The sequence below is a fragment of the Panicum hallii genome, chromosome 6, assembly GCF_002211085.1.
Source record: "Panicum hallii strain FIL2 chromosome 6, PHallii_v3.1, whole genome shotgun sequence".
Taxonomy (NCBI): Eukaryota; Viridiplantae; Streptophyta; class Magnoliopsida; order Poales; family Poaceae; genus Panicum; species Panicum hallii.
This window is the reverse complement of record NC_038047.1, coordinates 38622131-38645239: the sequence shown is the minus strand read 5'-3', so window position 1 is coordinate 38645239 and position 23109 is coordinate 38622131. Positions and strand designations below refer to the sequence as shown.

General features: G+C 48.4%; 3 protein-coding genes and 1 long non-coding RNA gene across 5 annotated transcripts; 1 reads left to right on the top strand and 3 right to left on the bottom strand.

The window, feature by feature from the left end:
• The first annotated feature begins 295 nt into the window (after positions 1–295).
• LOC112896712 (cinnamoyl-CoA reductase 1-like) lies at positions 296–5831 on the top strand. Its single transcript, XM_025964817.1, has 5 exons — positions 296–676; positions 801–955; positions 1065–1253; positions 2877–3229; positions 5409–5831. Exons 1-5 carry the CDS (start codon positions 502–504, stop codon positions 5635–5637), a joined length of 1101 nt encoding a protein of 366 aa, XP_025820602.1. The 5' UTR covers positions 296–501; the 3' UTR covers positions 5638–5831.
• A 2131-nt stretch (positions 5832–7962) lies between these two features.
• Positions 7963–9732, bottom strand: LOC112896713. Of its 2 annotated transcripts, none has more exons than XM_025964818.1 (4): positions 9586–9732; positions 9353–9490; positions 9141–9257; positions 7963–8110 (listed from the first exon to the last, which is right to left on the bottom strand). In XM_025964818.1, exons 1-3 carry the CDS (start codon positions 9679–9681, stop codon positions 9141–9143), a joined length of 351 nt encoding a protein of 116 aa, XP_025820603.1. In that variant the 5' UTR covers positions 9682–9732; the 3' UTR covers positions 7963–8110. The 2 variants fall into 2 exon arrangements, with proteins under 2 accessions (XP_025820603.1, XP_025820604.1); XM_025964819.1 differs by lacking the exon at positions 7963–8110 and adding an exon at positions 8494–8905.
• A 2164-nt stretch (positions 9733–11896) lies between these two features.
• LOC112897345 lies at positions 11897–14882 on the bottom strand. The gene is made up of 2 exons (XR_003229646.1): positions 13654–14882; positions 11897–13531 (listed from the first exon to the last, which is right to left on the bottom strand). It is a non-coding gene; the product is annotated as an uncharacterized LOC112897345 (long non-coding RNA).
• Positions 14883–19764: 4882 nt separating this feature from the next.
• Positions 19765–21982, bottom strand: LOC112896576 (CBL-interacting protein kinase 6-like). The gene has a single exon (XM_025964594.1). The coding sequence runs from the start codon at positions 21338–21340 to the stop codon at positions 19991–19993; it is 1350 nt and encodes a 449-aa protein (XP_025820379.1). The 5' UTR covers positions 21341–21982; the 3' UTR covers positions 19765–19990.
• Between the last annotated feature and the right edge of the window lie 1127 nt (positions 21983–23109).

Below are 23109 nucleotides of genomic sequence, written 5' to 3'. Positions count from 1 at the left end.
TGAGGACCGGCCGGGTCCGGGGTCCCCGGCGCCGTATGTACGTTAGCATGATGCGCGCGTTGCCGAAGGCGGTTGGGGTTGCCGGCTCACCTAACCCGCGGTCGCCATCGCGGCGAGGGGGGGGCCACCGCACGGTGCCCGTCCGTCCATGGACCTCGCTGTCCCTCAGCTACTCACTTCACGCGCACTGCCTGCGCTCGCTCGCTCGCCCCGTCCGTCTCCGCTAGCCCTCCGATCTTTCCGTCACCGCCCCGTCGCCCTGGCTTGGCTTATAAATTCCGCGCCACTCCAGCACCGGCCCTCTCAGGAAGGATCCTACCAAACCTGCCAACTCTTCCTCCATCGATCGCCCGCGCACAAAGGCGAAACCTAAAAACTAACTCGATCTCGCCAATCAACTAGCTTTCTCTCCGCTTCGGCGCCACCACTCCACCGCGAGCTTTCGTGACGAAACCGAAGAGTAGAGAGGAGTTGAGGAACTGATCGTCGTCGATCGTCAAGATGACCGTGATCGACGCCGTGTCCGAGAGCGCCGCCGCCGCCGCCGCGGTGCAGCAGCCGGCGGGGAACGGGCAGACCGTGTGCGTCACCGGCGCGGCGGGGTACATCGCGTCGTGGCTCGTCAAGCTGCTGCTCGAGAAGGGGTACACTGTCAAGGGCACCGTCAGGAACCCAGGCATGCATGCACGGACGCCCACACATAAGCTTTCTTTTTTTACACCGCGTGGCAGGGATGATAGTACGCACAGAGGCACCTGACTAACGTCGTTGTGTTCTTGGATTGTCGATGGCGATGGCAGATGACCCGAAGAACGCGCACCTCAAGGCGATGGACGGCGCCGCCGAGCGGCTGATCCTCTGCAAGGCCGACCTCCTGGACTACGACGCCATCTGCCGCGCCGTGCAGGGCTGCCAGGGCGTCTTCCACACCGCCTCCCCCGTCACCGACGACCCCGTGAGTACCACCACGCTCCACCGAGCGGCCGGTGCACGGCCGCCGGAATCAACTTCTCCCTTGCTGCTGCTGACGCGCGCATTAACCGCATATATATGCGTGCATGCAGGAGCAAATGGTGGAGCCGGCGGTGCGCGGCACGGAGTACGTGATCAGCGCGGCGGCGGAGGCCGGCACGGTGCGGCGGGTGGTGTTCACGTCCTCCATCGGCGCCGTGACCATGGACCCCAACCGCGGGCCCGACGTGGTGGTCGACGAGTCCTGCTGGAGCGACCTCGACTTCTGCAAGAAAACCAGGGTGGGTGCTTGGTCGCTTTTACCCCTCTCTCCATCGATCTCCCTAGCTCACCCCTCCTGCTAGCTACCTTTCGCTGAACCATATTAGTATTTTTCCCCCCTTTTGTTTTCTTTTCATCCTATGATAAATGAAAACAACAAACAAACTAAAGATAGCTATCATGAGATAGGTGAAATAATTACCTATGGGCATGCACTACCAACCGAACCCTAAAAAAGAGCCCGGCTTTTGAGGCAGCCAATGGGATCGAGTGCTCATCGATGGTGCCTGCCGAGAGCACAGCAGCACTAGATTTGAATCAAAGCTTTTTCTCTAGTGATCGACGACGTGCGCTACCCCAAAGAATAAAGAAATCTGTGGTCTGAAAAACAAGAATGAAATTAGCAATAGCAAGCTAAACATGCAATCCCCCCCCCCAAAAAAAAAATAGAGCAAGCTAATTGAGCTTACTTACGTACGTACGTGAATAATCCTGCATGATGCCATGCCGATAGACACGTGCGTGGCATGCAGAGGTCCAAGCTGATCAAGCTTGGCACAATCTGCTGCTTCTGTGTTTCACTTTGTAAGAAGACCAGAAGAGTAAAACTCTAGTGGAAGCATGCATGGTGATTTTCTGTCGTCTATAAATTCACTATTTCATTTTTATTTTGTAAATAAAGGTGATTTTCCCCATGCGTTCACCAAGTGTTAGCTGGACTGCTAGACCAAAAGAGCATTGGACTAGATATTTGGAAACCTTACCCATGTTTTCTGAACACATACATGAACTCTTTGAAAAGGTGAAAAATTAATTCGAACCTAGCTCTGATCTGGTACTCGATCGATTCCATATTCGATAGGTGCGCAGGTATGGCTTGCCAACACCCAAGTGAGGAGAAAAGTAGCGCAGCACTACACGTAGTACTAGTACTACACACATGCGCGCCCACCTTAAAAGTCCAGTCCGGCCACTACAATCTACTCGTAGCGTCGTCAACGAACGGTCATGCCATGCATAGACACGGTGGGCCTTTGTGTCATTTCGTTCTGGAAGAAGCTTGGCCTTTGTCGGGTGAACAAATTAAATTCTATGCCTTTAAGCTAGCTAGAGAGCCTACCGGGGTCTTGCAAACGGTCAAGCCTGCCTCTTCATGCAGCAGCGCAGGCTCCAGAACTTGCAAACGGTCAAGCCTTCCTGATTTGCTGAGAAGTGGTGAACCAAACTCGCTCTCGGATCAAACAGCTGGGGAAGGAAGACGCAGTATAGTATTAGGAAAGAAAAACTCCAACGCGCTCATATTTGCTAGTATTTCTAGATGATCGGGAGATAAGAAATTTCCAGACAAGTACAGTGAACATTTCCAAAGCTAGGAAACAAGATTAGCTAGCTCTTTCATTCATATCATAGCACAGCGACCCGACATCCTTATTATCCTACCATTTTATTTCCCCATCTCACCAAAAAAAAACGCCCAAACCCTCACGCAATAATTCCATCAGCTTGACACACCATTGTTCTTGTCTTGCACAGTTCACGTGCTCATCGGTAGCTAGTGTATTTGCAGAAGTTGTGCTTGCCCTTTCTGAAACTCCTAGCTTCTCTTACACGGTCTGATTCTGATCCGATCCGTGTGCATGCAGAACTGGTACTGCTACGGCAAGGCGGTGGCGGAGCAGGCGGCGTGGGAGGCGGCGCGGCAGCGCGGCGTGGACCTGGTGGTGGTGAACCCGGTGCTGGTGGTGGGCCCGCTGCTGCAGCCGACGGTGAACGCCAGCATCGCGCACATCCTCAAGTACCTCGACGGCTCCGCCCGCACCTTCACCAACGCCGTGCAGGCCTACGTCGACGTCCGCGACGTCGCCGCCGCGCACGTCCGCGTCTTCGAGAGCCCCGCCGCCTCCGGCCGCCACCTCTGCGCCGAGCGCGTCCTCCACCGCGAGGACGTCGTCCGCATCCTCGCCAAGCTCTTCCCCGAGTACCCCGTCCCCACCAGGTACGTACGTTCGTTCCATAGTACAGCGACGACGACCAAATTAACCTTCACTTAATTCCTTCCTTCTAATTGGCTACCAACCACAGTTTGCAAATGGCATGTGCGTAGTTATATATAGCAGTTGGCTTGTCCATTCCAAGCCTGTCGCATGGTCAGTTGCAAACATATATAGATATCATCTCTTGGTCTACTTAGACCTATATATATTTATATATACATACATATATATATACATGTATATCTTATCGTGGCTGCTAGTTGCATAGTTGGGGGTCGCTCGGCTGATTAGGTAGCAACCGGGTGACAGTACCCCTACTCGATTCGGTGGATCCCAGCGGCGGTAGGTAACGATGGATAGGACTGGCCGCCACTTACACTTCGTACTACTCCATCAGCTCGATCGGTGGCACGTAAGCAAGTGATCATCACCTGCATGCAGGCCGTGCTTGGGTTCAGGTGAACCAACTCCCTTATCCTGACGCAGCCTTCGTTTCAAAAAAAAAAAGAATCCTGACGCAGCCATGAGCGCAGTAGCTGTTTCCAAGCTTAGATGACAAGCAGCCTCCGATCGCAAACGCGTAGAAGTCGTAAGAGCAGAACTCACGTGCGGCGTTGTTCAAGAGTTCATCGCCACACGACACGACGACCTCTGCGATGCCACCGAGAAAATTGTGGCGCGCAGGCTTTTGGAGGAGTCGACGGCCGGCCGTGCGCGTCGCCGTCGACGGAAGTAGGTGAGGTGGTGGTCGGAGCCCTCTCTGAATGTCACAACAGAACTCAACTAGTAGGATACAGGTACTCGATCAGAAATTCAGAATGTTTGTTTGCACACTAGTCTTGGCTACCTTAACTAGCTATGCAGTGTCAGACTGTCAATGGATGGTAAGCACTTGACCTTGACGGGTAGCTGTCGGAGCGGTAGAAATCTGTAGCGTCAGGGGAAAGTAGCGTGTGGTCTTTGCTGCAGCTCTGACCGATGACCATTATCCTGTCTGATCCGTTCGCATCGCCGTTGGACAATCGAGTACGCCCGGTGCTGGTATGTATCAGCATCACCCATACACGACTTTGGATGTTAAGAGTCCTCGAGCAGACGCCTTGTTTTTCTATGGAACAAGAGGGGCACACCTCTACTGGTTATATACTAAATGAATAAAAAGTGTTAAAAAAAGAAAAGAAGAAAAGGAAGATTACAACATGGATAAAACTAAGTTTTTTCCCATGTACTCGCTTATTAGTTAAACTTTCCTTCTCTATAGCGAGTACTCAACGTATGGGAGTAGCATACCCAAGAAAAGCAATGCAAATCAATGACACTCCTTCCTGCAATCATTTTTCTTCATACATGATTTTTGAAAGATCCACCGGTATTTTTCTTCCCTGCATTCTAGATGATTGAGACAAGGAAGTAACTGCTACACACAAGCATGTCCAATATTTGCACGCCATCCCCCAGTATTCCAAACAAATCATGGACAAAGAGAGGAGGTTATTCAAACAAGTCATGGACAAAGAGAGGAGGTTAATTCAAAGAACACGGAACCTGCGGGACACTGGAGAGACCGAGATCGATAGCCATCATAGGATGCGAAACTGATCAGAATATTCAGCAGCTGACTACATAAATAGTGTATCCACCAAACTCTAGGGCCCGCGCTGGAATATACAACTTTTCTTTTTTTGGCGAGCAGCTCTCGTTGTAGCAGCGGTGGACTGAAATGGATCCGTTCGCTCGCTTACACCTTTTCCTGGTATAAATAGTCGAGATCCATGGCAAGTTCAGATGATTGTTTCAAAGATACCTCGTCGTCGACCATAATCTCGATGTCGTAGTCTCACCCCTACCAACGAAACCCAACCATCCATCCTCCATCACAGCATTAGCATCACAATGACGCCATGGCCGCGTGTGATTTTGGTCCAAGTGAAGGAATCTCACCTGCTCACAGGGCACACACCTCGTGTTTACGCTGGAACTGGTATTATCTACTATTCAGTAAAAAAAATCACAAGAAAAGATAAATATGAAACTATAGTAAAAATGGAAGTGATCTTGACCTGCGCTTCTTTTTTACGGTGACCCGTAAGTATTTGCTTTCGTGGTCACACTCCTGTGACCGTTCATCGACGGAAACCAACTACTAGCTTCAGTCAGCTAACTGTGTAGGCGTTTATGCAGGTGCTCCGACGAGGTGAACCCGCGGAAGCAGCCGTACAAGTTCTCGAACCAGAAGCTCCGGGACCTGGGCCTGGAGTTCCGGCCGGTGAGCCAGTCGCTGTACGACACGGTGAAGAGCCTCCAGGAGAAGGGCCACCTGCCGGTGCTCGCCGAGCAGACGCCGGAGGCCGAGGAGGAGGCCGCCCCCGCCGCCGAGGTGCAGCAGGGCGGGATCGCCATCCGTGCGTGAGGTCCAGAAAGATGGCGCCACGAATGAACAGGAAGCAAGCGATGTTCATACTGCCCCGGTGCCCCCTGATGTGTAAACCAAGTAGTAGTGTTTGACTGTTTGTTGCCTGTCTGATGTCCCTACCAAAACTTGTACCATCGTGCTCGTCCTTGTGAACTATAGTGAGTGAATAAATATGGTTAATGTTCGTTCAATGTTTGGTTGGGCTCTTTCATCTTTTACGGCGGAGATCACCAACTGCTTCGAAAGCGATTCTGAAAACACCAATTTGAAGTAGTGGAGAAAGAGCATAGGCATCATACTGGATAGGATTGGGGTTGACATCCGCAGTTCGGATCAGAGGAACTCTCCTCTCTTTGCTGGTGAGACAGCATTTCACATCTGCCCTGGCATGTGCCAAGGTTGATGGTTCTCCAAAGATCTGTATACAGAATGACGAAATCTTGGGAAGGATGGGAGTTGATCAGAAGATTCTAGACTCTTAGAACACCATTCCTACAAAGAAAAAAAGAGAGGATAAACTCAATACCATTCATGTGTGGTAGCCCAGTTGCGTACAGAAGTGAACTATTATTGACTGAAGCACTAGAACCTGTATTGCTGCATAGAACACCTGTCTGCCACCCTTACTTTGATAATCACATAAAGCGTCACAATATGCCGTAAGATCAAAGGAACACACAAGAAACAATGACAGTAGCCAGGCATATACAATATGGACACGGTTGTTCAGTCTGAATTTTGGAACTTAATATTACCAGGATTACTGATTTTGAGTCATCTGGCTTCCCCCTAGGTGAATAACAGAACGTTGAATTCTTGCATTTTATGACTTGCTCAAACATATCGCATATCATCAAGGCTATTAAGTGGTTAGATTTTGGAAGATGATAGAATGAACCGGGAGTTCCTCGATTATCAATCTCATCAAACAAACATCTCGCTGTTCATGGTGATGCAAGAGTAGCTAGTAAACACCAGTTTGCCATCCTTGATCGTGACAATACACGCAATACAATGCAGGAATCATTGCAACTCACAAGAAACGACGACAGTTGGCAGCACCAAGATCACAACATCCGGAGTTAAATAACAGTACCAAGCGAGAATGAAAAGGAAAGCAACAAAGAGAACTACAACAAATGAGTTGGTGAATAGAGAGGAGAGTACAAAACAAGTAATCTGGAGTATAACAGTATCCCAGGTACCAACCTACCTAATCTTTTGACTTCCCGAAAGGAATCTACAATGAACAATCAGAATCAATCCTGATACTAAATAGTGTGCTGCCCAATCATTGTCAAGAGACACCAAACCTCACATTGCATCACAACCTACCACAACAAAATAACTACATCAATCAAATTATCTCCTGAGGCCTAAGCAGACAGAGCCCAGAAGAGGAGATGCATGTATACAAAGTTACAAACCAAACCCTTGCTGAACTACATATTTGTCACCTTTATGGAGATAAAAACTTTTCAGAGATGCTGTTGTTTGGCAGTGTGTGTGCCAGTTTTGATTATGATTTCTCAAGGTACAAATAACTAGTTGGCTCAAGGTTTTTTTAAGACAAATTGAATTCATTATATTTGGTTACAGTGTTTGAAAATAATGTTTCTTGAAGAGCAGGATCATTGATATTCTTCATTTATATCATTTATGCAGGAACTGAAAAAGTTGTTGACAATAAGAATTAGTCATGGTGGACACAGTGAGATTCTGAGATGAACAACAGAGCTTCACCATCATCACGTTGTGATAAAGAAAACTAGAGTTGGAGGATGAGATCAAAGCTGGTGTAGTGTACTATGAAGTTTGGTTTCCCATGTGCAGTTTAAGTTGAATCATTTGTGTTGACACTGTCAGGCTGGTATCCCCAGCTCTGATGAACTTTAATACCTACCAAGATCAAAGGTATAAAACCTGGGGTCTTAAGTTTAAAATCTTTCAAAAAAAAGTTTAAATTTAAACATAATTCCAGAGCAGCTGTCCAATCCCCTTCAACAAAATTGCTTATATCCTATCTCACAACAGAACCTTATATATAACCCTCTAACTCAAGCCCATTGGACTAATTCTCATAGGTATGCGCATCTTCGATTTCTAAATCTAGACATGCTAAATGACAAAAAGAAAACTTTCTACGGCACTATAATGGCAATAAAAAAGATATAAACTAAAAATCACTATAAAACACCACGTCCATTAATCCATATAGGAAAACATGGATATAACTGATTGAACAAGTGACTGTTTGAAAAATCTTTTACAGAAAGAAAATAAAAAGGATATAAACAAAACATCAAATGATTGATTTACATATCCACCTCAAGCCATATAAGACAGGTTCATCTTCTAATGAAAATCGATAGATCATATAGCTGCTCAGTGTCAAAAAATTGATCCTCTGTTACAGCCAATGGCATAACGTTATTCAAGCATCAGGTTTGTCGACCATAGCACGAAGTACCTAGAACAAGGTCAAATGCAGAGCGCAAAACAAAATTAGCTGTCCCTTTCATGATCAGAGTTCATGTATAGGACAATAGGACAAATCACCAAACTGGGTATTGATGATGGACCTTCCCTAACCAAAGGTACAGACTCTTGCATGGAAGCATTAGGAGACAGACACAAGGAACGCCAATGGAATACTCAATCTTAACAGTCCAGGTATGTTTAGTGGAACACCTAAAGAGGCCCAATGAATGCAGTGATCAAAGAGGCCAGCATTGCATGCAAAATCAGTTCAAAAGACTTGAAGAAAACCACAAGAACCAAAAGCCCAAAACCCAAATACATCCTGATGCATAAAAAATAGATACAGAAAACATAATGGTAGATAGATGGTGATTGAACAACAATCTGCATCTGTGAATACTATCTGGCACTCGAAATTCGTACAGGTTGAGAGGTGTCAATTTGACAACACTGTAAAAGGGAATGAAGCACCAGTGCATGAAATCTGATAAGGTAGTTATATAAACTGAACATTTTGGTTATTATTGTGTTTCAGGGAATGTTTGTAATTGCCTTATTTCAAGAACGAATCAGAATCTAGATATAATCAAAGGAACCTCCATAGCTATAAAAATCATATTTTAGAAGAGCTATAAACATTGTGGATGATAGACTGAAATATCACCAATGACTTAACGGATTTTAGCTAAGATGGTAACTGGCATTCTTATTTCTAGCAATCTGGTTATGAGTTGAAACAAGCCATGAAAGAACAAAGGTCAATAAGAATTCCAGCACCCGGCACCTGTCAGAATAAAAGTATTGGAAATCACATGCCAAGTAGGGGACATCTTAATATTGAAAAATTCACATACAAATTCGTTCATCCATTAGTATTGGGAGCAATGTACTGCTACACATCACATATGCATCACATCTAAACAATATCAAGCCTGGAACCAACATTATTGCATACGGATACCAAAGTAGTACTATTCCGATTCAGCTCAATACCAAAAACAGAAACCCAGGAGGGCTACCTATTGCTTGAAGGTGTAGGGCTGGGGAAGCGAGATGGGGCCCCGGCGGTCCTCGTCGCCGTCGAGCAGCCTCTGCACCCGCTTCTTGGCGCAGAACTGCCGGTCGAAGTGCTTCACCTGCGGAATCGCCAATTCAACCGAGTGCCACGAAAGCGAAAGCAAGAAGCGCGCAAAATCGTGCAGGGGGCTAAGCCCCGGCGGCGAGTGCTTACCCAGGTGGGGCGGCAGTTGCTGACGAAGTTGGCGCGGGACTTCTTGCAGTCAGCGGGGTAGAGGAGCCCCATGGTGGCGATCTCGGTGGGCTTCTTGTCCGCGTGCTTCTCCACGCACGCGTAGAAGGCATCCCGCGCCTGCGGAGGACGGAGGAGGGCGCGCCTCCCGTCAGTGGCGTAAGGCCGGAGAGAAAGGTGAGGGTTTAGGGGTCGGGAGGGGGTGAGGGCTGTACCTTGTAGCAGGCCTCGCGGCCCTTGGCGAGGACGTCGGGCATGACGGATCCGCCGGAGCTGTGGTAGTCGGCGTCGTCGTCCGCGGCGGTGGACATCGTCGGCTGCGGGCGTGCGGGGGATTTGTTCGGGGGCTTTCGCTTGCGGGAGGGGAAAGACCATTACGGGTGGGCCGGCCCGAGATGGAAGCGGGCTTGACACTGGTGAGGGCTGCTGCGGGGCAAGCGGCCCAGAAAGTGGGACGGAGACGGGCTTGGGAGTGGGATGCGAGTTAGGCCCGCCAGTGTTTACGGCCTCACCCGCGTGTGTGACGAGCGGCACAGTGATCTGGCATGATTTTTAAGCCGAACCATTTTCTTCTCTCTTTTTGCGAGCCAACAAGGGCAGGTGTTAAGTCGTAGCAGATTTCTCACTGCCTCTCGATCAGCTCTTGTGATGGTATCCAATATTGCATTCACCGAACGAAAGTACAGAAGAGTCCATGTGAATCATGACAAAGCAACACAAATCTTTTTTTTTCAATCTCGAAAAGGAAACAACAGGATTTCCTCAATGGAAAAAAAAAACATTGCAACACCAGGAGTTTAGTCCCTCAATCCTCACTAGCTGCCACGAGATCACTAAATTCAGTTCCTTTTCTCATGCATTCAGTCAAAACGCACATCCGATCCGGTGCTTCAGTTCAGCCGGTAATTCAGTTCCTTTTCCTGCAATATTAACGAAGCCTGACGGTGAGGTCCTGTCAAGCAGTTCTGTAGTGCAGAATTAGAGGGCGTCGAGTGTTGATGAGCTGCAGCAGGCAGCGTGTCTTTTTAGTTCTTGTTTCCTTTTGGGTGGTGCTTTCACTTCACACACTGCACCCTGGGCGCTGGGCGCAAAACTGTAAAGAGAGCCTGCATTGTAAACTCTTTAACAGTTTAACTCTACTGTCCCGTTGGTAGCAATGCATGCCGGGGCTTGATCACTGAAGTATAAAGATTGGTTGAAGATAGAAGCAGATCATCTTTAAACACAGCTCTATCCGGTATACATCATGCATGTCCATCACGTTGTGGGCATGGATAGATGGATCGTCAACACTTCACATATACAACAAACAAAGCATTTTGATATCCACTTTATAGACTAAGTGCATGACAGGCGTCAATGCTATGTACTACTTAATATACTGCACCCTCCCTCCGTTCCAAACTATTGTATCGTTTTGGATACATTAGCTAAAATAATTTACAATTTGAAACGGAGGGAGTAGAATATTATACGATACTTCGTTAAACATGTATCGCATCGCATGACGTGAGTTACCGTTGGATGGAACTGGAACTGCGAAGATTACATGCCATGGACATGCAGGAATATGAAATATGAAAGCTCAGATCATCGTCTGGGCCTTTATTAAGGTCATCTCCCAAATTCATTCATTATTTCGTATATGAACCCAAGTTAAACCAATCAGTACATAAAACAAGTCTTCATCGGGTATTGTAAAACGAACCAAACCAAACAAGTCCAGTGCATTTAGGTTTCGGAACAGAACTTGAGGCAGTCGTCAGAGAGATGTGACAGAGTTTCCTTCACGTGAGTGGATAGCACCATAACATAACTAACGTGCACTGGGTATGTTTTCAAACGAACTACTACTGAACTACCAATATGGTCAACAGAAAGGAAAGATTCTTGCATACTTCGATCGTGGTCCTAATCGACGTTAGGACTCGCAGTGTTGGTGTATGACCAAATATTGTGAGGGGACCGGCCGGCTTTATGGTTAAATGAGCCAGCAGTGGCCTGATCTTGTAAACACAACATTATTAATTAACTTATGGTTTTTATAAATTATCAACAAAGTTTCTTTTTGCCTAGTTACACGTGAAACAGACACAATTTTATCGGCACTTTGCAGCTCTGGGAAATGACTAGATTTTGAAGACCCTATGGATGCACAAGTGGAGGATACATACTGCGATTGCACGTAATTAAAGGTAACTAAACCTAATATCCCACCTAGCTTAAAGTAATTCTAGTGAAATGAGATGAACAAAATGTTGAAATGCTAATTAGTTTCTTGATTAATTTGGTTTCCATGCACATGAGTAATATAACAGAAAAAACATTTATATTTAACTAAGACATCAGAAAACATACTTTCTACAACCCCCCATTAACATGTTTTTACATCTCTATATAGTACCCTCAGATATATCTCCCAAATGTATATGGAGCCGGCCAGGCTGCAACAGCTACAAATGATTATTATTATTATGGTACATGGTATAATCCAGAATCCAGAGATAACATTAACATATCAAAACATAAAAAATAAGAATTAATAAAAGAAATTCTGCCGCATACCAGTATGCTAGAAATGTTTAAGACTTACTGGAATTGGTAGTTAACAGCAGAGATAGCAAACCGATATGTCTACATAAGATTAAATAGTTTAACGGGGAACTAGTTACTCTACCAAAGAATTAACTAAATGAAGCTGCCAAAATAACCTTGGCTAGTATTCAACTTTTTCAAAGATGCAAGGCTTATTTTGGATCTGTCTGATAACAGGCGTGTTGTCGTCCGCAATGCTGGAGAGCATGCACGTTTCATACATATCTAGGGACCTGAGAAAGGCGTGGCGTATCCTGACTCCTGATTCATGACTTCATGCAATCAGAGTTTTATCTCCAGATGTCCAAACATTGGCAACACGTGCCCAGCAGGAACCATGTTCAGGAAGGGTCTGCCTGTTCCGTTCAGGCCATATGGATAAGCTTTGGGGGAGACATACAAGTGGCGATCCACTGGTAGTAATTGTTGGTATCCCTTCTTGAATTCATATAGAGGTAGTAGTACTAACAAACTCCAGACAGTACTGCAAGAAAAACAAAATCTGTATAAGGAACATTTGCATATTCCTTTAGAGGGGAGATTGCAATCCAAAGGTAGCACTGGAAATATATAATTAAGTTCAAGGTATAATTAACCAGCTTAATTATGTCTCTAGCAAATGATCTACTGAGTTCAAAGAGAGAGAAATTAGTGAAAACTAAATCACATGTATTTGAGATTTAGACCAATAGGTATGGCTGTAGAGCCGTTGATCTGAGATCTAAACTTAATTAAGAAACTTATATTTAGGAACCCTGTTACAGAAGCTAAGGAAATTTACAGCATGTATCCGGCCATTAAGGTAAAATTATACATAAGAAAGACATGTATTGCAAAAAGAAAGTACCATGCTGATCATTGCAAATAATTTTTTTTTTACAAGTCCATGGCTTTGAAAATATGTGTGTGCATGGCTTTGAAAATTATTTATGGATCAATTACATACTCAAATAATGAATCATTCGTGTGAAGGGATAGATTCAAAAAGAAGTAGGAAGCACAACCGGATCAGAGGTCGACATTAAACTGCACCAGTTATCTTGTTTTGGAAAATCCTCTCAACCTTTGCAAAATACTTCTAGGTCTAGAAACTGATTTGACCACATAAAATTGTAATGAATCTTCCATTATATATTTTGTTCGATTGCACAGGGAATGATAAAAACTAAGAGGCTTTTTAAAGAAACTGTATTATGAGACATTTCATGCCACAATAAAAAAAATATTTTGTTCAGTGAAAACTTGGACATGGATCCAAAAGTATAAGGAGATCCTGCTCATGAAAGAACAATTGAGCCTTAATGATCACAGCACTTGAACCTCAGATACAGCTACCAGAATCATATCAGATCCATAAAATAAGAATCGTGACCAATTTATCCGTATTTGAATGTTGCGTTTTCTGATGGATCACAATAAATTGGTGGCCATAATATTGTGATAAAAGGCACAGGCATACATAGGCGATCTGAAAAGATCTTCATGTTCAACCAAAAGATGAACTCATCCGTGCATAACCGTCAATTTTGATATCAGGATTAGCAATCCCTAATTGATTTCGTGCACCTGCTTGGCAAGTCATTAACACCCAAGAATTTAGCACCGGCCACAGAAGTACGTGCGTGAAATTAGGCATTGCCAGCAATGGAACAGTTAGGAACAAACACGAAATAAAAAAAAATGATCACCTGGAGATGAACACATCGTGAGATCTGCAAGTACGCTTACGTAAGCACGTACTGCAGCAGTTTCCGGATCTGGAAGGCAGACGCACTGATGCTTCTTCCTCTTCCGGGCAGGCAGATCCACCTCCTGTACGATCCGGCACCACCATGGCCACCCCAAAAAAAAACCTACCTGCAGGCTGCAGCACATGAGATGATGGCACTACTGCAAAGAGAAACGTTTCAGATGAGGGTGAAAAAGAAATGAAACAACCAGTAATAATTTAGAGAGATAAGCATCAGATCTCGGGGATTTCATCGAGTTATCATCAGATCTCGAAGCTAAACGGAGCTACAGACATGAGAGCAGGGACGCAGCAGATAGCAGATCGATGAAGACGGATCGACTGGCAGTCGAACAGTGCGAGGTTTTCGGCTACGAGTGTGCAAGGAAAGCCGCGCCAGCGGGAAGATCGGCGAGATCAGTTAATCAATCAGCCACGCGCGAGGGCGTCGTCTTCTTCCCCGAGGCGTGTCCCCCCTTGTGGCCCGTTGCCTTTCCCTCGACCTTGTTGGGAGGCCGAGACACGGCCTGCAGCGTGAAAGGAAAGCGGAAGCAAAAGGCGGGGAGGGGGCGGCATGCACGCAGGCGCGCAACGGGAGCACACGGCTAGCCGACACGTACCTTGCTCCAAAGTACGGGTCCAGCCGCGCCACCGCTCCGACGCCCCCCTCCTCGGGCGGCGGGACGTAGGGCAGCGGCCGTAGTACAAGATAAGGACGAGACCCCGCCCAAACCGGCCTTATCTCGCCACCGCTGCCCTGTCAACCCTTGTTGCCCCGTCGCGGTAGAGCCTGAACCCATTCACTGGCCTGCAACTTGCAGCAGCAGCGAGAGCAAGAAAGAGAGAGAGAGCAGCAACCGCCATGGCAAGTGGCGACAGGGAGAGGCCGGAGAGGACTGACAGAGAGAGAACTGAGCACGCAGCAGCAGCTGCATCATTCGTACGTGCGCCGTCCTGATTGCAAAGGTGCGCTGCGGATCGATGCAGTCTGCCCGCTGTGTGCTCACTCTCTTGTGTCAGTTAGCCATGGAAAACGGCGCCGCCACCACCGCAAAAAACCACTCGCGAAACAAACCATCGTGAGGGAAGGGGAGAGTTCATGCAGGAGCCGATCGGCCGGCTAGGAGATCCGCCGGACTCGGAGACGAAGGGGGCTAGCTGGGGGCTCAGATCTGTGTGCGCTGGAGATCTGCTTGGTAGTGATGAGGGCTATAGCCGAGGGTTGTGCAGCATTATATAGAGGCGGAGACATGGTCCTCCTTCCTCCGCCCATCTTTTCCTGCCTATTCTGATTCCACCACATACGGCACTAGGGTTAGGGCCGCCCCCTTGACTGCGCAGCTCTATCTCCGAAATATCATGTTGCTAACTTTGGGATACGGGGAATAGGGTTCTCTAGGAAGAAAAGAAGTATATTTCGGGATGCCCCTCGTCATACTTATCCGGCTATATACACTCGTCTGCAGATTGGTTGATATTAGTAGATCCATATTTGACTGCGCCGACCATCGTGGGTACATCATTTGGACACGTCTAACACCTTTGTGGGAGGAGCAATTGGATATTATTATTTTATAGTACGGTCCAATAGCCGAACGACACATTAAATCATATTCTTAATTAAAATTGATGTCGACATATTTTGTAGCACTATGCTTAATAGATGCTACCATTTACGTGGGGTATTTATATCATTGTTGTTAGAGAATGGATAAGCACTAACATCGTATAATTCAACTAGTCTATCTAGATACTGTCAACTAGTGAAGATATATAGAGTATATGCATTGACAACTGAGAGTTTGTTCAGCCATGGGAAAAGGAAAAAAACCACCAAGTAGCCAAATTAACCAAACATTGAATGGATTTTGTGGCTTTCAACAATAGCCTTTCTAAAATCTACTCTCTAAATCATCATTTAGAAAGTCGTTTGAGTAAAAATTATTTTCTATATCTTTGTATTCTCCAACAGTTTTTCTATATCTTATGCGTAGTCTAGAGAGCAATTCTCGCTCTCCATCTTTGGCTAGCGAGAAATCCAGAATAGAGGAGGTCTATATTTAGATATCCAATTGAAGAGATTGTTGGAAGGTATTTTTTTAATAGAATCTCTATTCCTAAAAATATAAAGAGTCTATTGGAGATGCTCTAAAGCATCAAACAAGGCTGGTTACAGAAGTGAAGTTTAGTTGTCGCGCAAAATACCACAATTCCATATTTTTTTAGTTGTTAATTAATATTAAAGTTGAATATAACTAACTTTTAAAGGGTAGGTTTTACAAGAATACTAAGAAAAATTAGATATGCAAGTATTTACTTTGTTAGGGTTAAATATATGATTACCTCTTGTCCGGATTGGTTTGATAGTCTGTTGCATATTTGAAAGAGCATTAATTTTGCGAAAGACTCTTAATAAGTTCTAAGGCATACAGATAATTCTTTTGCCGGTTTCACACCCATTCCTACAAAAGAAAAGTGTTGCTATGGTTTGACCATTTTTAACTTATCTTTTACGCGAGCTCGCAAACGAGAAAAATAGAGGTTAAACGACCCTTTACAAACGGACCCATCGAGTAAGCAGCAGCCATCTCAAGAAGCATGTTTTTTCTTCTTTTGTGATATAGTAATTCTTTTTTCTTTTGTTTCTTTCCAGATGTTTTCTGAGACGAGTTGGAAATAGTATCTTCATTGGACCGTAGTACGACGTTTCCATATGTTTTTTATGCGACTTTTCACCGTACGAATCTTGGATGCGGCTCGTAGTGTCTCCCAAAACCTTGGAGTGGATCATGAAAATTTGGGAAAATATAGCGACCGGTTAGAATGGGCTGTGGAAAAGCCTCGTTTGTTTCTGTCTAAACTCTAAAGTGTGAGCCTTCTTCGGTACGAGCTGTCCAAAAAGCCTGGCTATCACGAGGCCCACTTTCTTCACAGGCCAAGCCCACTGCACTTGGGCCTGAGCCCAGAAGCGAGCCTAGTACAGATTTATATTGCCTCTAATCTGAAATCTGCCCCCCGTTTCAAATTCGAATTCTAAAAATCTGCCCCCTGTTCATTGTTCCTGGCAACTGCAGATAATCTTTTACATTTTTACACAATGCTATCGACTATTACATGCTCCTACTGTCCTACACATCTCACCGGCAATAGAGAAATGCGCAGTTACTGTGGGGGATTTAGACCGTGGATCTTGGTCCCAAAAAGACACGGATCGCAAGTCGCAACAGCAGTTTTTACCACCCCAAACCTTGAGGCGAAGATGCGTGCTGTCGAACACGCACCCATGGCCTGAAATCGCTGTGGCCCCCCGGGGAAAACAAGCACTAATAACCGAGCATTATTGGCGCCAATCATTGTCATGCCCCACCTCTGCACGTCCTGTATCCGCATGTCGCGTGCCCATCGCTCCTCGCATCTACCTCCACCGTCGACGACGGGCCAGCCGAGCCAACCAAACACCCGGGGAGCGGGAGGCACCCGCGCACCGCTACCCATCCGCGTCCATGTGCCCTGCGCCCGCATCTTCCCGGCGGCATCCCCCTGCCTCCTGCCTCCTGGCTCCTCCAGTCCTCCGCCTGTGATTCCGCTGCCTGCAAGAATCCGCAGATACCCAAGGCTCTGAAAGGAAAAATGGTCTCGTCAGGTCGACACAGGACGAGCGAGCGATCACGAGCCAGCCATCGTGTCCGATGTCCCATTCCACGGCAGGTGACGCCATGAAGGCTGCGCGGATAAGGCGATGACACATGGACCCGAAGTACAATAATTGTACAGTTTTTTTTTCTCTTGGGCGCCATAATGGGGTAACCACAAAAGTTCAGAGAAAAGCGACCGGACAGACAGGGCTACCATTAGGCTACTGTTTTGAGTTAACCATCAAGGCTTATTACCATCTGCCTTTGCTATGCTAGCGCAGGATGAAACACCAGGCAGGGGCTATGATTGCTGGAGATTCTGATGGCGAGATACATGCATCATCGTCAGGGCAGGGGGTGCATCTGGTGGGAGCTTGGCTTGCTTTGCTAGTCTTCCGACTGTTTTCTTAACTGCATTATTGCTGCTCATATCTTCTTCGCGTCTGTCAGACGGTTCGACGCCTGTTCTGTTTTGCAGGGACATGGTGCCACAGTGTAAACAGATAAAAGTGAGCTTCTTGCGAGCTGGCTGGTTCGCCACATGGACGGAGATAAGCTTACAGGACGTTTCTCTTTTCTCCGTGACCCGATTCCTGTCGCCCCGGATCATGCAAACATCACCTCAAGAATCCAACCTCTTCTTTTCTCTCCTGTGACATGTTGGATCAAAAGAAAGCTTGCCCAGAACAAAAGAAATACTATCCTCTCCTGTGCCTGCAAGCAAAATTTCTGTGAAATTTCAGTCTACTCATCAGTCATCACTAGCAGGCAACGATGATACTTCACTCTGTGCCGTGCCTGAGGTTATCACTTATCAGCATGTTCATGATGCCATGGGATTTCTTTTAAGAGTAGCATATATCCTTTTGCTCAACGGAACATAATCCAGTACTTAATTTTCCTAAATAAATACGGAGCATCTCATCAGGAATTTGGAGCACATTGCAAACATGATCATGGATTATTTTTTTTAAAAAACACTCTGCCTCGCACATGAGACCTGCATGAGGTCGCTGCCGCAATCAATCGTTTAATCTGATTCATAAACAAGCGGTGGTCAGTGCCCTGAGGTGTTAGGTGCCTCCATAAACAACCACAAGAGCAAGAGAAGTTTTCTAGCATTAAACCAAGAGGCACCGGTCGGCGACCAAGACGCGATACGGCTGGGAAAAATCGTATCCGCTTCGGGGGTTTGTCTGAATCCGGTGGCAGAAACAAGATCGGAGATGCCCTGCCCTGAGATGCCTCGTGCACATGCTACGCCTGCAGAGCACTGATCTACTTCCCCTGCTTCTCTTGCTAGATAAATAAAAAAAACAGTCGCCTGATTAGCCATCTAACACCACTTGACAAAGTTTGTTAGCCAGTAAACTCGACAGACGCGATGTCATTTCAGTTCCAAGCGTCTGGCAACACTCTAAACACTATTTCAGCTTGAAGCAAAGTGAAGTTCAGAAACCAGCTCTACTCTGATAAAGACTGAACAGTGGTTCGGACAGCTACAACAGCAGACATAATCAGCAATCATTGTACCGCCCTAATGCCCTATGCACACACACCGGCCAATCTAGAGCCGCCACACGAGCGTAACGATGGTTCAGCTAAATCAGCCACACTATGCTACAAGCCGTCCTCGGAGTGCTGGACCAGCGAACACTTGTCGCCGTCCTGGACGACCAACGCTAGCTAGCACACGCCATCGCCCATCGGCGCGCGGTCGAAACGAAACGTACGAGCTCGTTGGATTGGATGCACTGGAATCCTTTTTTCCAAAAGGAAATGTGGCCGATGATAGAGATCTGGCTTGACAGAGGAGGAAGCCCGGTCAGTTCCGTGACGACCACAGCTAGTAAAACGTGATCTTGCCCGAAGAAGTTTCCTCCCCGCCGAAGCATTTGCTCGGCGAGAGCGACGGGGCGGACGCCGGGGGCAAAGAGACCAGACAGGCGGACACCACGGCCACCAGCGGCGATACGGTATCTCCGGCGCGCTACCGCGGCGCCACACGTTTGGAGACGACGACGAGCAGATGGGGATCAGATCGGGTCGGGTTCCCGTGGTCCTCTGCGCCAGATCTCTGGCTGCCGGGGGCGAGATTGTGAGATCGTCTCCTCTCACCGGCTGCTATCAGGCAGCGCGTGCCAATTAGTTCCTCCTGAATGCACTGGAATCCTTCGTCAGCTGGTCCTCACTGAATTTTGACGGGTTGCTGCGAGGCTGTAGTAGTCATACAAGTTTACTGTTCACCACCAGCCCCAAGCAATGCAAGTTCATCCAAAATTTTTGGTTCGCTCATGTGCAGCGTTACGAGCTGGGGAGAAGAAATTCGATGCATGTTTTAGATGTTTTTTTGCTTAAACAAACAGTGCTAGCGCATAAAAAAAACATGAATGATGAAGGGAAGACGGCTTAGATTAAGACATGGAATATTCAGATGTACCATAAACCATCACAAAAACAACTCAATTATGCAGAGGAGGTGCTCTAGGCAGCGATTGTGATACAGATTCCTCTTGCTACTGCCCCCACAAACAGCAACCTCACGTCATTATCGAATCAAGAACAGCGACGCAATCACCTTGGGGTGAAAAATGAAACTGACACTGACTAAAGTAATAAACAATGGCACTACGATACAGAGCAATGCGCGGCGGCGCGGCGTCAAACGACGGCGGTGGCGGCGGGTGCCGGGTCGGCGGCCCAGACGATGTCCTTGAGCGCCGGCCGGAGCTCGTCGCTGCAGAAGGACCGGTACTCGAGCGTGTCGCCGCCGTCCTTCTTGACGTCGACCACGAGCACGGATGGCGCCACGCTGAAGATGTTGGCGGCCACGGCGAGGCGGCCCTTGGGGCCCCCGCGCTCCGCGCCCTCGAACCGCACGCCGCGGGCACCGCTCTTGGTCACCCGCATCCGGCCCCCGCCGCGGGCGGCCACCTCCTCGAGCCGGGAGATGACGCCACTCGCCGACTCCCGCGTCGCGAACCGCATGCCGCCCTCCCGGTGGCTCCTCGCGGAGCCCCCCTCGACGTCGAACAGAGGTGAGAGGTCGAACCCCGCGGAGAGGGAGATCAGGTGGAACGCGTTCAGCGTCTCCGGCGGCTCGTCCTTGTCGCCGCTGTCCTTGGCGGCGCAGGCGGGCTCGGCCGGCGGCTCGGTGGCGGCATTGACGGGCCTCGCGACGGACGGCTTCTTGAACCACGGCGTCTCGACGATCTGGGTGACGGTGATGCGTGTGTCCGGGTTGGGGTCGAGCAGCCTGGGGATGAGCCTGCGCGCCTCCGTGGACAGCCACGGCGGGCAGCGGTAGTCCCCGCGGCTCATCTTCTTGAACATGGCGGCGATGTTGTCCTCCGGGAACGGGAGCGAGCCGGCGAGGAGCACGTAGAGGATGACCCCGCACGACCAGATGTCGGCCTTGGCGCCGTCGTATCCCTTGTTCCGGAACACCTCCGGCGCGACGTACCCGGGCGTGCCGCAGAGCGTGTGCAGCAGCCCGTCGCTGCGGGCGTGGTCGGCGAGCGCGCTGAGGCCGAAGTCGACCACCTTGAGGTTGCCCGCGTCGTCGATGAGGAGGTTCTCCGGCTTGAGGTCGCGGTGGAACACGCCGCGCGCGTGGCAGAAGCCGACGGCGGAGATGAGCTGCCGGAAGTAGCGGCGCGCGACGTCCTCCCTGACCCGGCCGGCGCGCACGATGCGCGCGAAGAGCTCCCCGCCGCGGACGAGCTCGAGCGCCAGGTAGATCCTGGAGCGCGTGGCCATCACCTCGTGGAGCTCGACGATGTTGGGGTGGGACACGCGCTTCATGACGGCGATCTCGCGCTTGATCTGCTCCATCATGCCCGCGCGCACCACCTTGTCCTTGGACAGCACCTTCACCGCCACGCTCCGGCCCGTGCGCAGGTCCCGCGCCGCGTGGACGCGCCCGAAGTTGCCGTGCCCCAGGACGCGGCCGAGCTCGTAGCGCCCCTGCAGCACCCCGCCCGCCTTCACCTCCCCGTCACCCTCACCCATGATGCTCGATCGCTCGATCGGTCGATCCCCCTACTACTACTTCTTCCGATCCAATCCAAACAGAGAGAAAACTCTACCCTACGACGACTAGCGGCGGGAAGGATGGGATGGATGGGTCTACCCGTCCTCGACGTGCTTGCGGTGGCAGGTGCGGCCGCCGCGCAGCTCGCGCTGGCCGGCGACGTCAGTGCCTGAGCGCCGCCTCATCGCTCCGCATTCCCTGGGGGCGCGGGGGCGCTCGTCTCGCCGGGCGGTAGATCGCGGCTGCAGGCGCACGGCGTCGTGGTGGCTCTTGCGAGGAGGGAGGGGGGAGTTCGTGGGAGATAGGCTCAGCGCTGCGGCGCCCGGGTTAATAACGGGCGGGCTAGGGCGGCGGCACAGAGGCAGGGGGCCCCTAGTAGGGGAGTAGCGGAGCCGTAGGCGGCAGCCGCACGACGGCTCCGCGAGGGATCCCGGCCGGCCGATAAGGATCGGACGGTGCGAGGCGGCTGATAGCTGGGGTTGTTGGGGTGCGTCGGCCGCCGCGGGCTCCATGATTGAAGGGCGGGCGGGACCGTGCGCCCCGGAACGGACGGCCTGATTGGGATAGGCCGCCGGCTAAGCTACTCCGAGCGGCATGGAAACGGGAAACCCGTTGCAGTAGTATACCACTAGCACCGGGAAACCGCGGCCGGTAAGCAAACGCGAAACGGGTTGCCTAATGAGGCGCGCCGCCGCAGAGCCTACGCTACAGTCCACGGCCCACAGTTTTGGTGCTTTCTCAGATTTTTCTCGGCCCATGGACTTGTGGGTGTTGCAAACCAGCTTCCTTTTGTTGGACAAGGTGGTTGCAGACGACATAAACATCGATGAGCGGTGCCAAGTCACGCGAGGATCGGAGTATGACGAAGGCACGGAACCCTGGTTTCTAGCACAGAAGTGCTTTTTTTGGATAATGCATTTATTTGTAATTTCTCTGTAGTATTGTTTTGCACACGTTTATCTTATAGTCACGAGGAAGAAATATTAGAACTTTTAGGCAAGTTGATCGTGTACTATCGTCGTGGAGTAATAGCCATAGAGCTGCTACCATCAACGAACTTATACGACGGATTTTAATAGTTTTCATATGATTTGTAAACTGAAAAGTTAGAAATGTTATAAGATTGTAGTTAGAAAAGTTCGGAGCTTGTGAACCGGCCCGGCTTGTTTATAGGTTCGGCTCAATTCAGTTCGATATGATCTCTCAAACAAACTGAGCAAACCTCAATTTTGGATCATTTTCTTAACGAGCAAGCTCGTGAACTGCTCATGAGATGTTCGATCGGCTCATTAGACTCGATAAATATGATAATATCTAATTTAGTTTTAGTAATATATATGTATTATTATTACTATTTAACTGTAATAAATTTTTCATCCAACTTATAAATCAAATATGCTACTAATTAAGCCTATTTTGAGTCTTCAAACCCCAGTGTTATCATATATTGGTTAATATTTTTTTATCTTAACATTAATATGGAACAATGCTCGGCTCGGAAGCCAAATGAGCCGGCTCGAGCTATTGGAAGGAACCGAGCCAAACTCAATTTTCAGGTCACTAAACTTAACGAGCCGAGCGGAGGTAGCTCATTACCAAACAAGCTGAGCATTAACCGGCCAAGCTAGCTCGTCAGCCATCCTTAGTCCCTACATATATCCAAGCTTACCCCTTATCTCCTGTTTGGTGGAACGTTGCTCTTTAAGTTGATGTTGGTGGCTTATTTTTGCACTTTTGGCGTGAGGAT